Source organism: Epinephelus lanceolatus, chromosome 5 (assembly GCF_041903045.1).
Source record: "Epinephelus lanceolatus isolate andai-2023 chromosome 5, ASM4190304v1, whole genome shotgun sequence".
Taxonomy (NCBI): Eukaryota; Metazoa; Chordata; class Actinopteri; order Perciformes; family Serranidae; genus Epinephelus; species Epinephelus lanceolatus.
The window spans coordinates 623059-637520 of record NC_135738.1 but is presented as its reverse complement, the minus strand read 5'-3'; the positions used below and the strand labels follow the sequence as shown (position 1 = coordinate 637520).

At 44.0% G+C, this 14462-nt stretch overlaps 1 protein-coding gene across 2 annotated transcripts in view; it reads left to right on the top strand.

Annotated features, from left to right (window-relative positions):
- insc (INSC spindle orientation adaptor protein) overlaps nt 1-4361 on the top strand; it is an 87124-nt gene extending 82763 nt beyond the window's left edge. For both annotated transcript variants that reach the window (XM_033634218.2, XM_033634219.2), the window contains exons 12-13: nt 1148-1224; nt 3497-4361. In XM_033634218.2, the coding sequence (XP_033490109.1) occupies nt 1148-1224; nt 3497-3625 (206 nt within the window). In that variant the 3' untranslated portion in view covers nt 3626-4361. The remainder of the gene's footprint in view (nt 1-1147; nt 1225-3496) is intronic.
- Nucleotides 4362-14462: the final 10101 nt, after the last annotated feature.

The window sequence follows — 14462 nt, the reverse complement described above, 5'->3', positions numbered from 1 at the left end:
TGATGACCTGGGTGGAGGTGATGACCTGGGTGGAGGTGATGACCTGGGTGGAGGTGGGTGATGACCTGGGTGGAGGTGGGTGATGGCCTGGGTGGAGGTGATGACCTGGGTGGAGGTGGGTGATGACCTGGGTGGAGGTGGGTGATGACCTGGGTGGAGGTGATGACCTGGGTGGAGGTGGGTGATGACCTGGGTGGAGGTGATGACCTGGGTGGAGGTGGGTGATGACCTGGGTGGAGGTGATGACCTGGGTGGAGGTGATGACCTGGGTGGAGGTGGGTGATGACCTGGGTGGAGGTGGGTGATGGCCTGGGTGGAGGTGATGACCTGGGTGGAGGTGGGTGATGACCTGGGTGGAGGTGATGACCTGGGTGGAGGTGGGTGATGACCTGGGTGGAGGTGATGACCTGGGTGGAGGTGATGACCTGGGTGGAGGTGGGTGATGACCTGGGTGGAGGTGATGACCTGGGTGGAGGTGGGTGATGACCTGGGTGGAGGTGATGACCTGGGTGGAGGTGGGTGATGACCTGGGTGGAGGTGATGACCTGGGTGGAGGTGATGACCTGGGTGGAGGTGGGTGATGACCTGGGTGGAGGTGATGACCTGGGTGGAGGTGATGACCTGGGTGGAGGTGGGTGATGACCTGGGTGGAGGTGATGACCTGGGTGGAGGTGATGACCTGGGTGGAGGTGGGTGATGACCTGGGTGGAGGTGGGTGATGGCCTGGGTGGAGGTGATGACCTGGGTGGAGGTGGGTGATGGCCTGGGTGGAGGTGGGTGATGGCCTGGGTGGAGGTGATGACCTGGGTGGAGGTGGGTGATGACCTGGGTGGAGGTGGGTGATGACCTGGGTGGAGGTGATGACCTGGGTGGAGGTGGGTGATGACCTGGGTGGAGGTGATGACCTGGGTGGAGGTGATGACCTGGGTGGAGGTGATGCGTCACCTGGAAACACAGACGGCATCGTTCAGAGGAGCAGAAGAAGAAACTTTGTGCTGACGGTGATTTCATTTACAGATTTTACAGGCGGCTGTTAGTTAGTGCACAGAAAATGAAGACAACAGTCAGATGCTGAAAAGTGATTTTACTGTGACTGAACGTCTCTGTTGTGTCTTCATCTCTTTCATATATCTGATATTTTCTTCAGCTGTTCCTCGTCTGATTGAACTGTGTCGCTCCCCCACTGAGAGGAATAACAGCGACTCTGTGCTGGTCGCCTGCCTGGTACGTACGCAGTGTGTGTGTGTGTGTGTGTGTGTGTGTGTCCATGCCCTTACACATATGTGTAAAGCTCTGCTGCCTGTCCTGAATATAAATGTGCGGTTCAATGTTGGGGTGTCAGTTTCAGCCCTGACACACTGCACGTTTCCAGCTGCACTCGACATGTCGTACTTCCACAGAACAAACTGAGGGCGTCACACTGCCGGCCTGTTGGTGGAACATCACCGTCCGATTTAATGACATCCACAGGGCAGATATATGTGAGCAGCCACGATGGCTGACCGCTCCCCATCAGCTCAAACGTCGTATGTTTAAATATGTACATCTCATGAATAATATGGCTGCTCGGACTCCCTCTCATTCTGCTGGTAATTATTGAGAGCAGATCTGGGAGCCGACGAGGGGATTCACAGCCCGTAATGGTCAGGAGCTTAATTAGGCTGAGAAATGCCCTCCTCTTCACTGCAGCCACACTCGTCCGTCTATTCAGATTAATGTGATTCTATTTTATCCTTTTAGCCCACGGTCCAGTCCGCCGTTTGTGGGTGCTGAGTTTTTACCTTCAAAGTGTGCTGAGCTTTCACACATCGTTTGTAATCTTAAATGTAAATGTTGGAGGGAGGCTCACGGCTCTCCTCACACGTCACACGTGTTACTCCAGTACTCTGCTGAGGCAGATCTGAATCCAGGATCTCTGCAGTTTGTATTTACTGTAAGTCTGCACACACACACACACACACACACACACAGGTTTTATTTTTATTATTAATAAGCTGTAAAATGGAGCATCCTGAGGACGGCTGCAGGAGCTGTTTGCATGATCCTCTTTAAGTACAAACTTAATATCTCAAACATTTATTCCCTTTGCAAAAAAAGTCTTCTGTCTTTCCGTCATCATGACGTTAACTCAAGTTACTTTACATTAAATGCAGCACAAACATAATATCTTGTCATTATCATGCTGGACTGCAACAGTTGTTTGCATGATCCTAGATTTATATAAATCTAAAATTAAAAGTGTAACAGCAACATTAAGTCTTTGTGCAGCAGGAATCTGAAGCTTCTGTCCTCGTTTCGTGACTCGTGGTGCAAAACTGCATGAAAATGCACCAGAGGAACAATTAATTCATCATTTCATTCACAAAAACAGATAAAAAAAATACAAGTCCAGTTCATCGTGATAAATAACAGAGATGTGAAATGGGATCTAAAGCTTGACGAGAGGAGCCAGGACATAAATTATATTTTAAAAAGTGTTCATGGGCATGTTATCTAGATTTAAGAAAAGACAGTGCAGATAATATACAGTCACATTTATAATCTACACAACTCCACACACCTGGAGACTAAACTCACCTGATGCTGAACTACTAAACACATTTATTCCATCAGTCTGAACTGGTTTGATACGTGACACAACATGAACAGAGACACATGGCAGCTCATTCAGACTGGTTTTGAAAACAGACACAGATGATGATATTTCTACACTGTGATCAGTCTCGTTCCTCCTGCTGACCTCTGAGAGTCACACTGAAGCTCCTGCACTTAACTTCACCTCTCTATTTTGTCTCATGTTGCTGAGCTGAAATACAAAGTTACAGATATGATTATAATTATAGAAGCACTGTTAGTCAGAGAGCTTCAGAGAAGCGTAGCTGTGACAGAGAGGGTCAGTGGGAGCGTTTCCCTCGGATACGACACATAAAACTTCATCCGCTGAACAAATGAATGTCTATTCATAAAAATGATCATATCTCAAAAACTAAATAATGATCATTGTTAAAATAACTTCAAGAGAAATATTTACTGTATGTTACTACATTTAAAAATCTTTTGGATCAAAATGTTTTGTGTTTTTATTTTGTAAAATCTATCGATCTATCTAATCGATTTATGAATCTTTTAATGAAGCATTTTCAGTACTTTAATCATCATTATGGTTTATTGATTTCCACATCTTTTTAGCTCCGGCTGTGCACACTGTAGGGATGTGGAGTGTTTAAAGATACTCTGAGCGATGATGTCACACTAAGGAAAAATACAGAGTGGGCTCAGGCTGTTTCTACTGCAGAGTTTAAAGGGTTAAATATCTGAAATGTGCACAGGTGTCTGTGTGTGTGAGTTTAAATAATGTTGCTGTTTGCAGTGCAGCAGGGTCTGTGATGATGATGATGATGATGATGTGTGTGTGTGTGCGTGTGTGTGTGTGTGTGTGTGCGCACACGCATACTGATGCATGTGTGTGTGTGTGTGTGTGTGTGTGTGTCTGCAGGCTGCCCTGAGGAGGCTGGCAGCGGGGTGTCCAGACAGCATCGAGGCAGCCGACCACCAGCAGCTGATCAAACCGCGGCTGGTCGACTCCTTCCTGCTGTGCTCCAACATGGAGGAGAGCTTTGTGTGACGGCCTGCACCGTTAGCAGAGAGAAGAACTCGTGCACGAGGTCGTGAACACGGACCGTTTCACAACACAGAGACGACTAACAAGCAGCTTCCTGTTTGTCCAAATGTCAACGTGGACATGAAGAGTGGAGTGAATCTGTGTGTGTGTGTGTGTGTGTGTGTGGCTGCAGGAGACGTCTGTGTGTACATACATGTGTCAGTGGTCATGTTAGAGGCGCTGAATGTGACAGTGTTGTAGGCTCATTTCATATCAGTCATTTTGTTCCAGCAGGTGCTGATTCTAAAAGAGAAATTTAACCTGTTCTGGGTTAAAACACTTTATTATGTGCAATTATTAATTATTAATTATTAATTTGTGTCTTCTTATGTCTGATCATGTTTCTGACGCGTCTCTGGATGATGCACTATAATGTCTCCAAACATACACCTGTTCAAATATATTTCCTGTTTCTTTATTGTTTGCAGTCAGCAGCCACTTTATTAGGATCAGTTCATATTTTCATGCTTGTAAACTTTGGCGGGGCTTGTTGAGTATTTAAAATGATGTTCAGATGATGCATGGCGTGGCCAAGGGATCAATTTGGCCTCGTGTACAAAATATAGTTAAAGTGCATTTTATGGCATGTTGAGCTCTTATTGTCTTGTTCGCCATTAATATCAGATATTATATTTGCCACTGGAGAATGGATCTATAGAAATGCTTTTGATTTTAAATAAATGGTCTTTATTTAAAGAGAGTGAGTTGTTGTGTGCCACGCATGGAGTGAAGGCAGTCAGCTGACGGTCAGTGTGTCACTGTGAAAAAATCACAGAGCTGCAGTTTGACATGAAGCAAAGTCAGAACAGAAATAACTCCGACACGGGGAACCAACAAGAACACGTAGTTCATGTGTTGGAGAAAAAAAACAACAACATACATGACGACAACATAAAAAGAAAATCAAAGGACTTAAATGAAGACAAAAAAAACCAAACAGCTTCAGACTGAAGCCTGATGCTGCTGTGTTTCAGTGACCCTGAAATATCATTCATGAGTTTTAGCTGTTAAGTGTTTAGCTTCAGTCTCAGCGCCTCACAGCCTCCTGTACACAACCTGCTCAGCACCAACAACAGACAGATGCAGCTGCTGAACACAGTGAAAACTACAGAGACAGATATTTCCTTCAGGAAGTCGTGGAGACCAAAAACAGGACAAAAGACAGTGAATATTGGACTCTTTATAAACGGCGTCTGCTGCCCCCTGGTGGCTGAAACCAGTTGTTGGACATTCAGGCCGTGTGTGTGCAGATCCACATAGTTTTCAAACTGATACTTATGTTGAAGAATCTGCTGTGAGACGTTTCTGGTGACGACGCTTTACAATGTTCAGAGCATATCTATGATTTAAAGCCTGGTTGTCTCCATCTGGCTCTCAAAATGGAGGCAGCTGAGCTGGCTGCTAGTAGCTAATGATGCTAACAGCATGAACAATGCTAATGAGGGTTAGCATGGGGGAGAACTGGAGGGTGGGTGTTACTCTACGATGACCGCGCCGTTCAGTCTCTGTGGGTTGGGACGCCGTGATCAGCTCGCCAGCGGGACACACGGCCAGACTGTCTACCACAGAGAGGAGCGGACTACAACACACACACACACACACACACACGCACACACACACACGCACACACACGCACACACACGCACACACACGGAGGTAATGTGACTTCATTCTCTGCTCAGGACGCCATCACATGACATCTTTGCTTCCTTTATTTGCTCACTGTAAAGTTTAACTTGACAGACTGCAGCTGAGTTAGTGTTCATGTTTGTGGTCAGAGGGAGCGTGCAGCAGGTAAACAAGGTATTTAAAGCAGCCACACACAGTGACACGTCTCTGCAGAGTCCAGGCAGGGGCCAGCTCGCGCTCCTCGGAGGCCTCCCGACTTCCAGCTATCTCAGAGGAGCTCTGTTTTCTGCACAGATGCAGGCACAGGGATGAGAAGAGCTTTGAAGGAGGTTCACAGCGAGAGGAAGAGGCTAAGAGACGAAGAGGAGGAGGACCCAGAGGTCTACCTGTTGGTCCTCTGTTTGCTACAAGCCTCCAACTTTGCACAAACACAGGTCTCGTTGGGAGGAAGAGCATGAAGAGTGTATGTGTGTGCGTTAGATCAACTTGTCATCTAAATGTCAGTTTCACACATGATGGAGAGGAAATTTAATTTAAGACGGGTTTTAATGAGAGTTTGAACACATCATCATCATCATCATCTTCATCATCATCATGAGAGGCTGATTACAGAGGAAGATCTGTGATGAGTCAAACTCGTCCTTTGTGTCGTCGTCTCTCTGATAGAAACACTCAGGTTTTTTTATCTCCCCCTCCATCAGGCCTCCTCTCCTTGGAGAGACAATTGAGGCTCTTGTTGCTTCTCTGTAGCTTCTTTTTAACCTAAGGGCACTGATGCTGAGCCTGGACTTGTTACACTCCAACCCAGAGTTGAGACAATTGAGCTGCTTTGTGTGTGTTGTCCAGTGTCCACGTGGGACTGTGTTCACAGGCCTTTGTGATAGAATATGCTCCTGCCTGGCTTTGTTGAGGCCCAATGAAATATGTATTGACGCAGAGGAGAACTAAACAGACGGCCTAAAAACACAGGTTCCTTTGATATTGTTTTGGTTGGACCATGGCCGCGATGCCGAGGATTGTAGCTCTGGGTTTTTCACTTTCTAAGCTCTTGAACTTTCATTTTCCTCCCTCTCCCTCTCGCTCTGCTCGCTGCATGCTGCTGCCAACTGTATCATTGTCAGAGTTTCAAGGTGGAGAAAAGATAATGTTTCATCATCCAATCAGACGAGGTCTCTCATGAACCATCACTGTTAATACACGAAAAGCACGTCACAAATCAACCAGGATAATGAGAGGGCAGTAGCTCTGTCTCCATAAATCACACACTGTGGAAGAAAAGGATGTAAAGTGTAAAGTACCCCCCCCCCCCCCCCCCCCCCGACACTTTAATATTTCATGGGCCACATCTTTTGCTTTTGACACACAAAACTTTGTCTCTGTCCGACTCGTTTTCTTTTCACAGGGACGCAAACTTCTTTTTCTTTTTCTTTGAAACTGCTTTCAGAAGTCGAAACTTTACGACTTCAAACTCACAAATTAGGATCGAATCATTTGGACAAACTTAAAAGTCGGATTTCTTCAGCAAAGAGATGAAAAGTGAAACGAGTCTTCACTCGTTCACACAAAGAAGTGTCGACATTTGTTTCCAGTGGTGCGACTCATTTATGCTCAACGTTAGATATGGAGACTGACGGAGACTTCTGCTTCATTTTGTCCATATTTGTGCAGGTTTTCTGAAATCTTACAGATACAGATGAAACGGTGCAGAATCACCAGAGATGATGGAGGCAACGGAGCGTAGTTCAGGAGACATACGACCGTAGAAATGTAAATAATGGTGTAAAGGTGTCCTCCGTGTGATGACATCACTGCTTCCATTTAAAGGTACAACATTAAGACCTCGTCCACTGTTGCTTGTTGTTGTGTGAAACCTTTGACTCCGCCCTCTGGTGCCATCTATTGGCTGTATCTATGACATCATAACCTTGAGGGCAGTGACGTATCTATTTTAATACGTAACAGGAGTATAAATCAGTTTTTGGTGGGCTGATGACCTTCACCTGAACTGATCAGAGGCACAACAGCTCTGTCGTCAACAAAGAGAGGGAGGTTATTTCCAAGGTGTGACGAAGTGTGTTAGTTTGGTATATTTGGCTCAATATGAGCGGTGCCAATGAGACTTTGTAGAACAGCTGCAGAACACAACCTGTATTGCCATCAAAGGTGCTTGTTGGCTCATCCAGCCTTCTGATGGAGCCGAGAGGTTTTATTTGTGACACAATAAGTCAACGCAGTGGTTCAATACTGCTTTCACACAGTGTCAGCAAAATGGGAAAAGCTCCTGTAATTCTGTCTTTGGAGTGTTGACACACATCACTCCAACATGCTGCCACCACTGCAGCCTCGTTATCACACCTCATACTGAGCCTCGCTGAGCTGCTTCTGTGGAGCGGTTCACTAATAACATGTTAATACATGAAAGTAACTCTGCAGCGTTTGAGCCAGCAGTCCCGGGTGTTTCCCACTGACCCGTCCCTGCAGCTTCTGAGGCACCAAATGTGTTATCAGCTAAAACATCTTTCCTGTGCTCAGACCCAGCCACACATTCACCACAGTGCTGCTGAAATGTTTTAACGTATCTGCTATAAAATAACAAAAGTGACATATCTGTGATTTACAGAAATGTAAAATGCAATTTTTTTCTGTCGATTGGTTTTTCACCAGCAGGGAGTCTGTATTTCTGAAGAAATGGGAGCTCTGGGTCGTCATTATGTTGAAGCCACACCTGCTCACACTCGTTGACAAAAGTCCTGCGACCTGAGCCGCATCCGTGATGAAGCACCCCCCCCCCCCATCCCTTTAGTGGGTTACCCATTGGTGCCTGACTGCTGCAGGACCCTGACAACTGTTATAGTTTATAGTTATAGCTTTGCTGACATTTTGTGAGATCAGTTTGAGATTCAGGTGTGGTTTTGGATAAATGAATAAATATTACAGTTATACCTGGATACCTAGCTTCAGTTCTTGGTCTGCAGCTGTTTGTGCTGCTGCTCATGAAAATAAAGTTATCTGTTGGTGATCTGAGCAGAGTGGACGGTTTCTCACATGTATCATGCTGCCTCTGAAACTAAAGAGCCAGCCTGGCACTAACATGGTGCTGCAGCACATTTAGACCTCACAGTGCTAATTATGTTTTAAGTGGCGTCACCCGTCGGACAGCCAATTAACAGAGTAATATTCCTGTTTACTGTCCAGTCCCCAGCTGGCTCCCATTAAAGGACCCACTGGGGATTTTAATTGCTGAAATACACTGAGAATAAATTAATATCAGCACTGTATGTTCACAACTTTTGGTCGGAGTCAGTGGAGGGTGAAAAGCTAACGCCAAAATGTTCTGGGTCTGTGTACAGTGGTCGTACAGCTTTATCCTGCAGCTGCATCACAAACTCTGATTAAACACACTCCTGTGAATGTCCCTCCAGACTGCAGCAGCACAAACTCTAGATAAACTTTATGTAAAGAAAAGAAATCTGAACTTTTAGACCTTCATTTAACATTGATGAAAGTAATTATGACAGCTGGCGTCTGAGTGGAGTTTGAACTGTTTAAACTGAGTTTGATAAAATAACAAAGTGGTTCTGAAATACTGTCATCGCCTGAAAAACACACAGTCTGGAGTCTGTGGAGGAACAACGGGACAATCCCACCCGGAGACGCTCCTTTGTTTAGCTCTTCCTCTGACCTACAGGGGGCGGTGACACACTGAGACCTGCAGAGATGACACAAGAAGAAGAAGAAGAAGAAGAAAGAGGAGAAGAAGAAGAAGAAGAAGAAGAAGAAGAAGGAGAAGAAGAAGAAGAAGCCTGAACGTCACCTCTGTGGAGATCCATGATGCCTCCATAGATACAAGCCTACAACAGGAACCAAAAGAGAACCCTAAGACAGTGCAGAGATACACTGATCATCACCAACACCACATATTCATGTTCACAGATGATGGACCTGCAGTCTTTGTCTCACTGTGAGAAAGAACATAATATTTGGAAAACGAAAACACAATTGTGTTCTCGTTTTCTTTCTCACATGTATCATGCAGTGGGTCCTTTAATGAGAGCCAGCGTCTCATTAATGAACGAGTACAAATTATGGAAGATAATACTGAAATAGGAGAGTATATGAGAACAACTTTTTAGAGTCGTCACAGATTACAAATTATTCTGGAAACTGCATGTTAATCGTATAAAAACCAAAATATCAAAGTCTGTTGTAATGTTCTATAAAACAAAAGACAATCTTAACTCAGATTCAGATATTTTATCAGTCTTTCATACGTCCACATACTGACTGTTGGAAGTTTGGGGAAAAACATATAAAACAAGCACCAGCCTGATTTATTTGCTTCAGAATTATAAACAGAGACGATTATTGTGAACTGACAAATAAATTATTATTGATTTTAAAATAGCGTCACTAATGTACAGAGCACACAACAGCATGTTACCAAACTGCATCCAGAGCTTGTTTCAAATAAGAAAGTATGAGTGTGTGTGTGTGTGTGTGTGTGTTTCAGGATGTAAAATTAATGGAATATGTGAGAAACAAATGAAAATGTCAAATACACACATTAGATTTAAGACATTATTTAAACACAGGATGATGAACACATATAAAATGTGTTTGTGATATTTGGGCAGAAATCAGCTGATATACTGTTTATATACTCAGTCCGTCAGTTTCCTGTTGCTGTGTGTAATTTACAGGGAGCTGATATAAACAGTAAATGTTTAAAGGGCAGGTGTGATAAGCTGAGGCTTCAGCTCACACCTTTACATCCTGCTGTGCTCTTGTTTATGATGTTAATAAAGAAATAACTTAATGTTTATGTGTTCTATTAGTACATTTGTGTACATAAGGTGGAAAATAGACTAAAGTAAACTAAAGTAATTAACCTTTTCAAAGCTAAGCATATTTTATAGGCCTCTGCTCGAAAATTGCATCCCCATAAGGAAATGCATATGTCTCTGCAACCACAAGGTCTATTGAATACTCCTGGTGTCATGGTAAAGGGGACACTTGTGACATTTGTTAAGATGTGTAAATATCAGTATGTGTGTTATATGTGAGGAGTAAATGAAGATGGCACACAGCACAAATTAAACATTTTGAGGTTCGCCTAAAACAAAAAGCATTTTCAGGATGAGTATCAGTTTGTAATGATGCAGCTGCAGCTCTAAACCTCAATCACATCATAGTACAATATGTGAACATGAACTCTGCAAAGGCTGATTCTGATAAACTGAAGCAGAACAATATTAGAGAGGTTTTAGTACAGAAAATTCAGGAGAGCTCTCCAAAATTGCTCCATGTTTGCATGTGATTTTTGTCATGTACAGTCTCATATCTTTCATGTTTTGTTTCTGTAAATCCCTACTGATGTTTAGGATATACACATACAACTGACTGACTGTTTTTTTTCCCACTGCAAACTGACCAATATGCACCTACTACTACATTTGAACCTGAGTTTCTATTCTGAGCTTTGGAGGCCTGTATCGCCGCGACGGCTTGGCTGATCTGAGTGATTGACACCTCGTTTGATTTGTTAGAGCCAATAGAATGATGCTATACCAACCAACACGAGATTGACAGCACTGTAAGCCAATCAGAGTCAGCAGAACGCCTTGTGGGGAGATGTCGGCTGCTGTGAGTGGTCATTGTTTTGGTTCCCCTGGAACCTTTTTTCCCGCCCGGATTCATTTGAATGACAGACCACATCCGGTAATACGGGAATGGAGCATGATTTAACAGCAGAATGAGCATTTCACGGCGACAATAATAAGGTAAGAGACATATTACAAATATATTTCAGCGAAAAGATTTCTGTTGTTGTTGTTCTTTGGCCTGTAGCTCTCCGATGGTTCTTTGGAGCATACGTGTGGAAACAGCGGAGTCTCAGCTTTCATTTGAGATAAACAGCCTGTGTTTTGAATAACGTGTGGTCGAGTTAGAGCCTGAAATAAACCGAATGGGTCGGGATATCGGTGCTGTATGGAGTTGTTGGAGTTAGTTGTTGTTGTTGTTGTTTATGTAGTTGTTGTTTGAGCTGTGTTTGGGGCATGAAAAAAGGGTTTTTACAGCCATGTAGAGGTTCTGCTGTTTAATTTGATGTGCAACATCACTATATTCTTCCTGATCAGTGTATTGTTTCACACTGTGCTTGCAAAGTCACTCTCAAAGTCCCCCAGTTGGGCGACTTTAGGGTTTAATTAAACAGAAACATCAGCTGTCAGAGAAACAGCTGATGAACTGATGATCAGCGTTACAACAGATGGAAGAAAATATCCAGTCAGTGTTGTGATCACCTCTGAGAGCATTAAATCTGGAGAGTCGTCATGCAGACAGGATATGATGTATGAGAATCACCATGTGCTGCTCAGACTACACTGCAGGGGACAAATATCTCCTGCTCATGTAGAGGTGGAAGGAAAGAGACAGGAGACATGTATGACAATCACTGACACCACAGTTAAATGACATGTAAGGTTAAAACTATCATAAAGGACACAAGCTGTCAGGAGGAGACACAGGAAGTCACCTGTACTCAGAGACATGGAGCTGTTGGCAGATTACAGAGAGATGAGAGATGGACATTATCCGTCTGAGGATTAAATGAAACTCACCACAGAACATGAAGCATGCTGCTGTACTGTGTTCACACTGTGACACACAGGACACAGTCAAACATGAACTAACAGACAGACAGATTGACTGACTGACAGACAGAAGAGGTGTTACATCACCAGGGAATCTGTGAGGGAGACACCAAAGTATGTTCTCAAACTGCTGCTTCATTATTTAACAATCTACTGTCAGTCTGCTGCTACACTCCAGACCAGCAGGTGGCAGTGATGCACCTGAGAGCTGGTCTGTCAAGAAGAAGAAGAAGAAGAAGAAGAAGAAGAAATGTTTGATGAGACAAGGCTATTCAAGAGAAGGCTGAGACACGGGGTCAAACATGGGGGGATTGCACATGCACAGTAAAATCTGGTCTGCACTTCCTCAAAGGCTCAGTAGATGGCGTGAGACCGCGGAATAAGGGGGATGTGCATGCATGTCATTTTCACATCTTATTACTGAACTGTCACTGGTGGCCTGTGTTGTGGGTGAGAATGACAGAGATGCAATTCCGACAACTTCAGGCAGCCGCCGTCCAAAAGTCCAAGCAGACCGCACCAAGCGCACTCCTTGATTGCCTGAGCGGATCCTGCGCTTTTTATCTAGCGCCCCTGCTGTCACCCTCCAGCATCGCAGCTCAAGTTACACTGCGCATGTGCAATCCCCCCATGTTTGACCCTGTGTCTCAGCCTTCTCTTGAATAGCCTTGTGATGAGACAGGAAGTGCACGCAGCGTGTGTCAGAGGTGGAGGTCACATGATGTCATCAGGTGAGTTCAAACACTCAGATTTAAATCTCTGTGTTTTTGCTGCAACAAATGAAAATGATCTTTAAATGCTGAGTTGAAAGATGATGCTGTAACAGACGCAGAGGCTTAGAGAGGGAGGAGCTGCTGTTTTATTAACCACAATGTGTCCTGCTGCTGCATCAGGCTGCTGCCTTCATGAACATCACGCTCATGTTGTGGAGATCAGTTTGAATTATTTCAGCCTTGTGTTTCTGTCTGTTGGATGGTTTTAAACACTCTGATACGTGTGAGCGTCACAGGTCGCAGCACCTTTAGTTTGCTCCTTATGTATGACATGTTTAGCTTGTCCTCAGCTGGAGACATTACCTGACGGTGTTGCACAGAAGGTTTGCTTTGTCAAGGAAAGACGTGAAGCCTTTGCTGCACCGACACAGATGGTGTCAGCAGTCAGAGCATGATCTTTTCCTGACCAGCGACCAAACACAACCACACTTTAACCAGTGTTCTTGAAAATGTGCACAATAAATGTGACGTATCTGTGCTTCACAGGAGCCCTACAGAGACAGAGCTGCATTTTGGTCTTGATTTTGATGAGACTGGATATTTTCCTCCTAGAGAAACAACACAATTCAAGCAAAGCGTTTCCTTTGCACCGACTGCACAGGAGAATAATCCAATAATGCTTTGTCTTAAAATAGTTGTGTTTGTATTTCCATGAGACAGTTGGACAATGCTCGACAAGAAGTTTATGAAGTTGTGGAGAGCATGAATAGAAATGTTAAGCTTTTCAAATGATGATCAGTAAACCAGCCCTTAAGAAATGACACACACATTATTTCATACAACCTGTCACCTTGAGTCTGATTTCTGACACATGAATTAGACTCACTGGATTAAAGAGAAAACACAGATAAAAGTTCAGGACTAAGAGTCGACTAAAACTAATGAACATCTTCGTCTCAGACAGACAGATAAATACTTTATTCATCTCAAGTAAAGTTAAGGAGGTTTAAGGATGGTACACACAAGCGTGTGCTGAAACAAGCGTGTGCTGAAAGAAACGTGTGCAGAAAGAAACGCGTGCTAAAACAAACGTGTGCTGAAACAAGCGTGTGCAGAAACAAGCGTGTGCAGAAACAAGTGTGTGCTGAAACAAACGTGTGCTGAAAGAAACGTGTACAGAAACAAACGTGTGCAGAAACAAACATGTTGAAACAAGCGTGTACCGAAACAAACGTGTACAGAAACAAACGTGTGCAGAAACAAACATGTTGAAACAAACGTGTGCCGAAACAAACGTGTGCTGAAACAAACGTGTGCAGAAACAAACGTGTGTTGAATCAAACATGTGCAGAAACAAACGTGCTGAAACAAACGTGTGTTGAATCAAACATGTGCAGAAACAAACGTGCAGAAACAAACGTGTGCTGAAACAAAACTGTGCTGAAACAAACGTGTTGAAACAAATGTGTGTTGAAACAAACGTGTGCAGAAAGAAACGTGTTGAAACAAGCGTGTGCCGAAACAAACGTGTACAGAAACAAACGTGTGCAGAAACAAACATGTTGAAACAAGCGTGTGCAGAAACAAACGTGTACAGAAACAAACGTGTGCAGAAACAAACGTGTGTTGAATCAAACGTGTGCTGAAACAAACGTGTGCAGAAACAAACGTGTGTTGAATCAAACGTGTGCTGAAACAAACATGTGTTGAAACAACAGGTTGAAACAAACGTGTGCTGAAAGAAACGTGTGCAGAAACAAACGTGTGCTGAAACAAACGTGTGTTGAAACAAACGTGTTGAAACAA